This window comes from Acanthaster planci, linkage group LG01, assembly GCF_054643075.1.
Source record: "Acanthaster planci isolate LZ-2023a linkage group LG01, COTS_SCS, whole genome shotgun sequence".
NCBI classification, from domain to species: Eukaryota; Metazoa; Echinodermata; class Asteroidea; order Valvatida; family Acanthasteridae; genus Acanthaster; species Acanthaster planci.
In genome coordinates, this window is record NC_141777.1 from 11,424,446 (window position 1) to 11,436,516 (window position 12,071).

Consider the following 12,071-nt stretch of genomic DNA (forward strand, 5'->3'; position numbering starts at 1 on the left):
ACATTCAGCTAGAAAAAAAGTTTTTTAACATTATGAGAGAGACAGACACTGTGCGAAAAGTTTGATTTCCGCATGCGGAAACTTGTGTGGAAACTGGCCGCAAACCAGCCAGTTTCCAGCGCGTATGCTGTCCCTTTCCGCTGGCCGCTTCCATGCCCGTTTCCTGGGTACTTAAATGCACCCCTCGTTTACGGCGTTTACTGCCCCACGGAAACTGGCGGGGAAACCTTTGGGTCGTTTACCACGTTTCCGCAATATCGGAATCGCGACCGAAATTTGCATGCCTAATTGATCCACTGGGTACTTTCTTGTTAATTAAGATGGTACATGAAATATTGGAAATCAAAATGTGTGCGGATTATTTCAAGGATAAACCTCGTGTGGGGCACAGTTTATTTCTTAACAGGGTTTTCATGAGTATAGATTTAATTTAAGAAACAAAACATGATTAAATGGAAGGACACAAAGCCAATCATTTACGCATCTTTTTCCCCTGATTTTTTATTTTATCTCAAATCCAGTTACATCCAATCATCTCATAAGCAAGTGAACCAGCCAAACTTAAATAAAAATCTTTTCCAAAAATGTCTTTTTAACTTTGTGGGTACATGTATATTTTGTTTCATTCATTGGCAATGGTACCAATGCATCATATTAAAATTTAGTTGTAGTTATTTATGTTCGCGCGTCTTAAGATCCCGTGTACGCGTGTATGTGTGGTGGTGGGGGTGAATTTTGTTAAAGCCACTGGATGACCTCCAGTTTCAACTGAGGCCAGGCTGTCCCACCTCAGTGCTCTTGGGAGCTAATATGTCCTTGTTCTGTCTCCCAGTGATCGACCACGGGCTGTTTCTGTACCACCCAGTGGAACCACGTGCATTTGTGCACTTTCATTATTCAACCACGTTTACACATAAATGTACACTGTACACGTACATTGTACATCTACAAAGTTATCATGCATTAGCAATGCCTAAATTAGAGTTATTTGTCCACTTGCCCACTTTTTGTGAATGTGTCATAATAGACCCATGGTATGAGTTAATTAAGATGAAAAACATAGTCTCACATTTCATGTGATTCACAACACAAAATAAAGCTATATACATGTAAACGAACATTAAACACGGTGCACCAAGATCAATAAAATACGAAGCGGACACCCAGTGTTGTTTTGATCGTTTTTTAGAAAACTTCATAAGAATGGAAACTAGAAATCACAAAGAAAATTTGGGGAGAACTCTTTCAATTCAAATTCAAGGGAATTATAAATCCAGTCCCAATTTAACAACAGTATAAAAAAGAAATCTTTTCTCACTTGCCCTTGATCATAAATCCTGTTTTCTCGATAAAGTGGTGTTTCCAATGTGTAAAACAAAATCAATTGGCTTTTTCATTTCCAAAATCCTTTAAATTGAACTGAGGTTGGCGGAGTGCAGAAACTTTGAATGGTTTTAAAATACAATAAACCCGAAAGTAGCTTAACATAAAGCAACAAACAACAAAAGCTTTTACTTTGCATGTTCTCTCTAAAAATCGAGTTCAACCTTAATATTTTATTTACCGATTATGAATAGACAAAAAAACAGGAATGGGTATTAAATATATGTAGGCCTATAACTAATTTGGCGGGGTTCGCACTGCCCAAGAGGGAGCACCTGATGGCGGAGGGCGAGAGGAAGGCACATTCGAGATGACAAATTCAGGAAGCAACCTTGAAACTACTGCAGGAGCGGTCTTTGCAAAGTGTGCATCCAGCTTATGTTTAAGTGATGCCAGCTTTGACCGCTCCCACGGCAGTTTCAGGAGCCTTCTGGTTTTGCATCCAGATGAGCGATCCTCCTCGCCCTCCGACATACTCTCCTCGGAAGACATGTAGTCTATTGTCAACACCTCGAGGGCTTCCTTTTTGAGCTCTTGGGAAGCCTGTAATGTTTTCAGGGCGCTTTGTCGCCTCTGTAGTTTCTGTTTAAAAGAAAGAAATTGAAGGGAAAAAGTCGATGAGCAGGTGACACAAAAATGAGCATAAAGTTCTCTCGGCAAATCAAGACAAACACAAAGGGCTTAAACCTTGAAAATCACGTGAAGCTTTGTATAATTAGTTCCACTCGTATTGAAACGCATGTCAAATACTGTAAGATACCATGCGAACTAAACGAAAAGACCCCTTGAAACTTTACTCAAACATGAACCCGTGCCATCAGTTCAAACATTGCTTTAAAGTGATGTCTTATGCGAAAGGACAATTCAACATGAGAAATATATGAGAGGGAAGAACTCACCCTGAATTTCCTGCTTCGCCTTTTAGCCGCCAGTGCGTGCTGATCGTATGTTCCACGCTCCATGCGGCGCTGCTTGTCACGAAGCGACGTGAAGTACGTTTTGGCAGCTTCTGCATAAAGAAATTTTAAACACAATAATACGCATGAATTTTTATACTGTCAGGTATAAGCATTGATATATACCCGGACATACAGATAACAGACGTCAGAAACAGCCATTGCCAAATTCCACTACAGCCGGGCTATTAGCCAGTTATGTCATATAAATTTCAGGACTATACGTAGGCATACGCTGCCCATTTCCGCAAATTAAATTGCATTTCTAAACTCATCTTACAGAGATTTAAGACAATTGACAATGTTTTTAACACATCCCTGAGGACATTTCGTTCAACTTTAACACTAAAAGATTCAAATAATTCTAATCTTACAAGAAAGAGTGTTAACCTTTCCCGATCTCAATAGCTGGGCTTGTATTGTGACAATATTCACCAAATGCATATCCTAAATACTGCATTTTCACCTACTTCGTATTTGAGCAGAACTCCATTTTTCTCGTCCATGAAGAGTTCTGATTTCTCTGGTTAACGTCGAAATTGTCTCTTCATTTTCTCTGGAAGTTTTGCTATAAAAAGTAAGCATTTGCATATGATAATTCACAGTGTAAAATCTTCTCTTCTTTTATTTGCAAAGTCAGTTGGTCATTTTGATAATATTAAAATGATAAACTGTGTACCACTAGTTTAAAGAGGAAAACAAATTAAGTGATGGAAATGTCACATGCCGCCTGCATGATAAATTTGATACGTACATTTGTGCCAGGTTGAATCCTCCAATCCCATCTCTGTACAACTTTCCGTACACGTCCCTCACAGATTGCTATGAGGAAAGAAAGGGTTGATATAAACTTGTCAAGAACATTTATTGTAACTACAGTTTTCCTTACATGTACTTATCATTAATGCCACCGTTTTTCTTTTCCCATAGAATGTCATGCACAAAAGTCGCTGAAAAAGTTAGTTAACCGCCCTGTTCCTCGTTTGCCTGTTTCTGTTTTCCCATAATTCTTTGCATTCATTGTAGCCTCATTTTAAGTCTTATTAATGAGTACAATTTTAATTTCCTTACATAAAGATTATTCAATGTTTAAAGTTGCGGTGCTTATCTGAAATTGACGGAAATCAGCATTTCAAATTGATTTAAAAGGAGACAAAATTTAAAAAAAACATTTTTCATAATCTCACCGAGCATTCACGAGGAACAGCAACACGTTTTCCTCTCGAATTTACCTCCCCTTGTCGCATATTTTGTCTTATCTCTTGGAGCTCCTCGTTTTGCTTTTTGAGTTGTTCCTCGAGTTTCTTGTTTTGCATGTACAACATGCGCAGGGTGATCTCAGATGGTGCACTTGAAGCCTGAACCCGCAATTACAGATAAGGACATGTACTGTAGGTTAACACAAGCTGGCTGTGCCTCTGTTGTAAACTTAATTTACTCAAACTTTAGCAAATAAGCTTGTTTCGTTTAATTTAAAACTGTACAGTTTCGCCTCCTCAATCTATAAATAACACCTGGTTGAAAAGTATGTTTACAGGGTATTTGCACAGACAGAACAAAGTTTCGTGTACCCGCAGTTGAAGTGTGCATTTCTAATGTCGGAAATGTGATCGGGCATTGCAAATGCACCTGCAAGTACGTGTACATGTTTAACATCAACACTTTTTAATGTCCCTTACAGGTACCACAGCAAAATGTTGTATTTATTTTCGAGTAATTCTTAAAAGTTGGCTCATACAAATCACAATTCTCATGCATCGCAAATCATTGCATAAATGTAACAGGGACATGCTAAAAAAATGTGTTCAATTTTCATACTGCTGAAACTCACCACTGAAATGTTTCCTGCCGAAGTACCATGCGACGATGAGGTCTGTCCACTCCTCGCAGAAAGTAAAGATACTGTGGATTCTTGACTTTCTGTGTCACTCTCATCGGTACTCGGAGATGGCGAAGAGGTGGATTGTGGAAACCCGAGTGCGTTAAACGAGGAAGACCCACTGCTGCTGGGCCGAGAATGACCACGATGGCCAAGTGCGGGTATACTATGTGATATATCGAGCATTGTTGTACTATTGCCGGGTTGTAAACTGTCTTGATCCTCAGAAGAAATTGTTTCTAATTCTAGAAGTGTTTCCTCTCGTGTAAACAGTCGACGCCGCGGCAAATCTTCGATATTTGGAATTTGTCTCGTTCCTCGATTCATTTTTCCTGTACGTGTTGCTAACATCAACCCCAGATACATAAATGCGGCACGCAATGCCAACAAGGGTGTATGGCAGACAACAGCGGTTATGAATTATCGAAAATGGCGCGCAAAGTCGTGACGGGCCAATTGGAAGGGAGGAAACTCTGTGATTACATATGCAGACCCTGAATTATGCCAAGACTGTCTCAGTCTGGTAGGGTGTTGTGTTAGTCATCACATTTTGCTGCTAGTGACAGTCTCAGAAAAGCTTTGAACTCCATGAAACAGTGAAAGGGCACGCTGAGTCTCCGAAGGCCTCTTTAGCCAGTAAGAGCAGCTGGACGCTCACTTAGTTTTCAGACGGTGATCTGCTTTCTGTAACTGAAGGTGAGAAACTTGCCTATTTCAACTAGCATATCATGTACGGCCTTATTTCACAATCCCAGGTTTGTTTGAGATGTTATTAACTTTTAAAATAGTTGTGCAATTATGCGTAAATTACAATGGGACTTTGTTTGTATCAAGTATATTAATAGCAGAGTTTTCTCCTTTATATGAAAATATTACCATTGGCCGTAGGCACTGTGAAGATATGACTTTGATGGTGTTCTTACAACCATTTGCAGATATGAAGGTCAAACGGAAAAGTTGCCCCAATTGTGGCACAAAATTCTCTCGAAGAGCCTTTTTTTTACCATAAACATAAACACTATGATGGTAACATGTGGACTTGTGGCAACGATCAAACCAGGACGTTTTCAACTGATAAACTGACACAAGCAGGTACGTGCAGCCCTACTCGCTTTATTGGTAGGATTTGTGCAGATTTGCTATATGTAAGTGTGTCTGTTGTTGATTTTGTCTTTTCCGCTAATTATATGTGTACTCCTTAAGATTTTTTTCAAAATTTAAAATGTATTGAATCCCGTTCACGCTAAGGAGAAAGAGAACTCTGTAAATAAACGTTTAGAACGTACGTACCTAAGCGTGTAATTGACAATTTACTATGATGTGATATATCCTCAAAATGTGTTGGTTTTGTGCAATGGGATGTGACACTTTTTACTTGTAAAGCTAAAAAGTATAATCAAGTAAGTGATGAGTTTTTCCTATTCATTCGATACCCACCTCTTGACTGGTTTTTCAAAAAGCAATACCTGCAGTAATTTCATTGCTTGTGATATTATGAATATTTCCATTCCTGTATGATCAGACTGCACACTTAGCTGTTACAAGTTTAACCTTTCTAACGATCAGTATAATGCCGTATCATTTATCCTTAGTCTTATTGTGTCATCGTCTTTGTAATAATTTAATGGCCATATAAATGTTAAAAATAACAACCTTTAAGATCACCAATCTTCTCAAAGGATGTACGTTTAACTGATATACAAGTACTGTACATGTACGTGTCCATATAAAATACAGCATGGACCCGCATGAAGTTTTCAGCACATCATGCTGGCCTGGCCTCACGAGGCCACGAGCCAAATTGATTGCTGTCCGCTGCGTCACCAGGCGTCATAAATCAGGCTATACTGACCACACTTCCAGTACAAATCTCGCATAACTCGGAACAGTTGACTGTTTGTTGGGGGAGGTATTTGACGTTCTTCGGGGGGGGGAGCACCCACGACAGCTGGGGTCTGTGAAACCATGGAGGTCCTAAATAGGCTTTTGTAGCACTCCCCGCCAAAAATAGGAAAATAAATCTCCACACTTTCGTCCATAGCACGGATATGCTGGACATCATCCTGTTAGGCTGATTTCAGACTTTTGACCAGTTTTTAAGACTTTTTCATTGACTTTGCTGATGTGGAGACTTTCACTCGCAATTGTTCTCCTCGTTGGCAATCTGAATGCAGTGAAACTAAGTCATAAGGACGTTGATTTGGGGATTATTACGTGCTGCTTGTGAAAAACTCAGCAGCGTTTGACGTAAGGGCTGAAGGTCTGTGGCGCAACTTAAATCAGTACAGATGTTGAAAAATTAAATTGTTAAAAATCACTGAAGATATTTTCTGATGGAAAAAATCATATACAGTTCGTAATTCCTTTAAATTTCATTTAAACAAGAGTATTACAATTAATTAAAAATTATCCATCGTGGATACTTCCTTGTCGTCAATGGCACGATAATTCAACTTCCCCGTAGCAAATGCATCCTTGCAAACAGTTGTTTGTAGCACCCGTGCTAGTATATTTGACTTGACCATCCACTCGACACCGGCAATGTCGGTGGTCGATTGATTAATATGTTTACAGTAGCAATAAAGGAGGTCATGGGTTTGAGTTCCACCCGACTTAGCTGGTGCGTGCGTTTTTCACAAAAGCTGGTATTTATCTAATATTCAGTGTTATACGTCGGGAAAGGCAAATTTAAATTATGAAAAGATTTTTGTGCAAAAAATGACGAGGAGTGATGCCTTTTAAGGCACCAATCATTGTTGGGAGTATATGACGTGACACTTGAAAAGATTTTTTTTATAATCACAGCTCTTCCTGAGATGGAATCTTCTCCGAGGAGAATGAATGATGAGACAGGAAATGGGCCGAGTTCTTACCGTACCGAATGTCCTGAGACTACGGACTCCTCACAGTCACCTTTTGGAGCTGTTACTCACAATTCAACTGGTAAAGCTACTGTCGGGGTAAATACGGACAAAACGTGACTTTTATTCCATATAACGCGAAGGATTACAGGCACTATTAGATAACTGATACTTAAACTGATAATATTTTCAATATTGTATCTTAGGCAAAACCATTAGTCTCAATATACAGTTTGCATTCGTTTTGAAGTCGTTTGACAAAGGTCATCTTTTCTTATTCGTTTTTATGTAAATCCATTAAGATCTGGTCGGGTTTTCTTCTGAAAAAAATCACACATTTGAAGCCTTCTTATCTGCCCAAGAGGCAAGGAAAGCAAACTGTACTCAATTGCTGGTGTGGATCGAGTGAGGATCACGGAACGCTACGATTTCTTAGCTGTGCGTAAATGACCTGTATAATTATACAACGTGACATAGAAATGGAGGAAAAAATCGAACGCAGGGGCAAATACTCATCAAAAGAAGATGTATTAATTAACCTGAGTTGTAGTATTGGCCGATGAGCAGCATTTGTAAAGCTGATGCGGTACGCTATTTTTATACCAGGCATCGCTGTTTATCGAATATTTATAACGAACAATTTGTGTAAATACCAAAATAGATCATTTCTGTTCATTTTGCTTTTTCAGGAGTTTACAAGTGAATCTGATTCATCCAGCGCTACAGACAGCAGCACTAACTTGGACACTAACAGCAGCAGCGAAGATGAACAATGGGAAGGAGAAGCAACAGATCCTATAGATGTCATCAAAGTAACAACAGACACCCATGCTGAGCAGAGAAGCTCCGACACAGTTCCTGTTAGTGCAGAAGGAGGGGACTTTCATTCCAAATGTAAAGCTCTTTTGATATGGGTGTGTCACTTTTTATTTATGTGGCAGAGTAATTATTTTATAAGCGATCGTGCCTTAGATATGCTTCTCCGCTTTCTGTCACTATTATTCAAGGTGATTAGCCAGCAAATCACTGCTGTTCGCGAGGTTGCAGACATCATTCCACAGTCAGTTTATATGATTAGACGCCATCTACAATTCGATCGAGACTCATTCATAAAATATGCCGTCTGCCCAAAGTGTACTAAGTTATATGATTTCGGGGAACTGATCTATGTAGTGGATGGGAATGCTAATCCTTCTAAAACCTATGGTTAATGAATTGAATACTTTGTGGAAAGGTGTTCAAATTACACAAAATGGCGAGGTTATGACAATTCGTGGAGCGCTAATGTGTTGTTCAGTAGATTTGCCTGCGAACAGAAAACTTTGTGGTTTTTTGAGCCATAGTGCTTCACTTTTCTGTTCAAAATGCTTAAAAAGGGCTCCAAGCGTACAAACGGGGGAGGTGGACAAGTCTGGGAGGCCGAAAAGGAAAAATGATTACGGGGGTTCGATAGGAAAACGTGGCTTCTAAGAGATAATAATGGCCATCGGAGATCTGTTGCACAAGCCAGGCAAAGTTCCTGTTTAACTGAAAGAGAAAAAATTGAGAAGAAAGTTGGAGTGCGATACAGCTGTCTACTTGACTCGGAGTATTTTGATGCAGTCCGTTATTGCGCCATTGATCCAACGCACAATCTTTTTGTAGGGACAGCAAAACACGTGTTTGGTCACTGGGTTAAGAAAGACATACTTAAGAGGAAAACTTTAGATAAAATTGACGAAAAAAATAATCATGTTTTAGCCTCGACAGACCTTGGACGATTACCAACGCGCATTGCTTCAAATTATGGGAACTTTACAGCCGACGAATGGAAGAATTGGACTCTATATTTTTCTTTGTATGCATTAGATGGGATTCCTCCTGCGGAACATCTGAAGTGCTGGCAGACGTTTGTTCTTGCATGCAAACTTATCTGCAAACCGTTCATATCTCTTGCTGAAGTAGAAAAAGCAGACTTTCTCTTCTTGAAATTTGGAAAGGAGTACGAAAAACTATACGGTTCTTTGGCAATAACTCCCAATATGCATCTTCACGCCCATTTAAAAGAATGTGTCATTGATTTTGGTCCGGTTCCAGCCTTTTGGTGTTTCTCTTATGAACGGTTTAATGGCTTTATTGCAGACGTACCAACCAATAATAGCAATATTGAGGTACAATACATGAGATCTCTAACAAGAATTCCATTTGTGAAAAATATCACTAACCAACTTGACTTTAGCAAAGACTTTGTGGAAATATGTAACAGCGTTTCACCAGGTCACAATTTTTCAGAACAAACCCCTATTTCGTCAACTTTAAGAACACTTTTCAACACATGGAGAGGGCCGCTTGTACTTTCAACTCTTTCACAACTCACAGCAGTGAAGCCGGTGGGGCATGGCGTTATAGCTTCTTTTGATTCTGATGATTTAGGTTATCTGCCACAAATGTACCAATCTGTTTATGAGGACATAGGATTAGAGAGGGATCATTTGCAGCTAACGTTTCACAAATATGGAGTTATTCATGTCGGCAACAAACTTTTTGGATCGTGCTTCAACAAGAGATCGCAAAGTACAAGTGGCATTATGGCTCACTGGGTGGATGATGATGGAAATATTGATTCTCTTGCCGAGTTAAGACCAGGAGTAGTCAAATATTACGTTAAACATACGATACTTCTTAACAGTGTTCCAGTTCCCCACATTCTCGCTGTTGTTCGATGGTTTGTCAAAGATCAAGCGAATGAAGGTCGCTATTTAGCACCAATCACAAGTTGGCCCAAACTGAACGGTCCTATTCACACGGAGGGGCATCGTCTTTTATCCCTGTGCAACGAATCTATGGAAAGTTTATTGCAGCACACGACAACGACGGCAACGTGGCCCTGTCTTTACTGAACCGACAACAATTCTTTTAGTTTTAAAGGCTTAGCAAACCGTTGGATTTACAGTACTTTAAAAACACTGGAAAGAAATATAAGCCTGTATCGTATAACTTCCAATCAAAAGTGGATATTTTAATATAAAAGTTATATGATATCAGGACTAAAAGTGTCACAGACACGAATGCAGTATTGAAGTTTGGAGAATAAAAAGATAATTAATTTTACTAATGCGATTAAATTTAGTTGTGAGTGTTTTATGATTAAAAACTGCTTTGGGCAAGTTATTGATTTTGTATTGCTAAATGTCGGTATTTTACAGCTTTGGGTCGTTATGTATGAAAAGGTCCAGAAGTAGTTAAAACGTAATGGAGATGGTGTATTTTCTCATGTATCCTACGAAGTATCTGAACACAATAAACCATTTAGCATCCATTTTAGCTGACGTTGTCATGAATCTCAGTGCTTTAAGAAAAAGAGTTAAATGTGTTTTAAGTTCTCTTCAACTTGACTTTTCCAGCTGCATAATTAGATACATAACCATATGATTTCTCCAAAGGGACCGAGTAAGAATTTATTTCAACAACAGCTTTCAATGGTAGCGGGCTGGATCCAGGCCTGTCACTAATGGCATGCCATCGAAGTGAAACATTCCAGCTGACACACACTCACCCTTTGTACGATTGCACAATTTTTGACGAATACCAGACTTGAAGTGTTCGCGATCACTGGCTACTAGGGGTCAGATGGACTGCGCTCTCGCTCCAGCTGGCTGAAGATGAATGGGTTTGTGACCTTGCATACATTACTCTCCCTTTCCCATCAGACTCGCCTGTTCACTTCCCGCCAATTTCATTGTTTTTAACGGCGTCTTTATATGACTTTCATATTGACAATACACCGAGCAGTCTATACTGGCGAATCGCATAGCAGCGTTGAACGTTACACTCTGAACTGAAAATATCAAGAGGGCTTAATAAAGCATATGATATTCATCTAATTTATTCGAATGGCAGTAGCCTTCAAAATGAAAAAAAAATACCCCTTGATTATTTTTCTTCTGCTTAGGGCTAAAGTAATTCTAAACTTTCAGCCCATATACCGTCCCTAGCCATTTCCCGGCAAGGCTGATCTTCACTACATGGTACCTTTTCAAATAAAATTTCTATGCTTAGTTAGTAAATTAATAAACAAAATTGGCAATTTAATTTGAAATTTTCCTTGAATGCATAAAACACTCATTAGTCGCCTTCCAGCCACCTTAACTGGCCTTCCCCAAAACAACTTATATGCCATGATGTCAGTCCCCAAAAAGAAACATAAGATACTTCCTGCAGAACCTAGTGTTGTATGCAGTGCAGGCTGCAAGACATGCCATTATCCCTTCCACTCTCTACTTGGAATTAAGACCAGCCTGGAGTGACAAGGGCCACAATTAACAGGAGGATTTGTCTGGTGGGAATACCTTGACCCCATGCGGTCAGCCGAAGTGGGGTGTACCCCTACGGTAACAAGGGACACGGGGAATGGACTGAATAACCGCAGATAGGACAGAGATAAAATGTTTAGTAAAAAGGGTTCAAGTTATTTTCAGTGGGCACTCATTTTGTATTGTGATTTTGAAGAATACGTGATCAGAGTTGGAATTTGAAGTTAAATTAATGTGACAAATGTTGGTTCATAAAATGGGAGATAAATGTGTTAATTAAACAAAAGATGTTTCTTTTATCGTGCCATGATTACACAAACGCTTTATCGGTCAGTTTCCAACGAATCACTAGCCAGTTTCCTCGTGAGTAGTTTCCTTGTCACGTAAATGCTAGCCTGAAACTCTGGAAACTGGTCTCCTCGTTTCCGGAGCCCATTTCTGTGTTGGTAAACTGCCAGCGGAAACGACTGGGTGCAAACACTGCACCCGTTTCCGTAGGTATGAAATTTCCGGAAACTACACCTTTCGCACAGTGAGAGATTGAGTGGGGGGCAAAAGAATTATCTAACGAACCCGGTGATGATGGATCAATCAATCAAGCCTTGGTGCAAAAATATAGTGATCTATATATAGGTGAAAAATATGAAATTGAAAAACCAAGTTTACAATTAATAGATGTTTTTTTTGGATTTTATTTTGC

At 39.4% G+C, this 12,071-nt stretch overlaps 1 protein-coding gene and 1 long non-coding RNA gene across 4 annotated transcripts; one reads left to right on the plus strand and one right to left on the minus strand.

The window, feature by feature from the left end:
• Positions 1 to 667: 667 nt before the first annotated feature.
• LOC110976636 (uncharacterized) lies at positions 668 to 3,664 on the minus strand. Its single transcript, XM_022230089.2, has 5 exons — positions 3,527 to 3,664; positions 3,094 to 3,161; positions 2,810 to 2,907; positions 2,283 to 2,392; positions 668 to 1,965 (listed from the first exon to the last, which is right to left on the minus strand). The coding sequence occupies exons 1-5, from the start codon at positions 3,662 to 3,664 to the stop codon at positions 1,621 to 1,623; spliced, it is 759 nt and encodes a 252-aa protein (XP_022085781.1). The 3' UTR covers positions 668 to 1,620.
• A 146-nt stretch (positions 3,665 to 3,810) lies between these two features.
• LOC147800346 (uncharacterized) lies at positions 3,811 to 10,382 on the plus strand. 3 transcript variants are annotated; one of them, XR_015426543.1, is made up of 4 exons: positions 3,811 to 5,310; positions 7,024 to 7,178; positions 7,769 to 7,973; positions 8,928 to 10,382. It is a non-coding gene; the product is annotated as an uncharacterized LOC147800346 (long non-coding RNA). The 3 variants fall into 3 exon arrangements; XR_015426542.1 differs by having other exon boundaries at positions 7,769 to 10,382; XR_015426541.1 differs by having other exon boundaries at positions 7,024 to 7,161; positions 7,769 to 10,382.
• Positions 10,383 to 12,071: the final 1,689 nt, after the last annotated feature.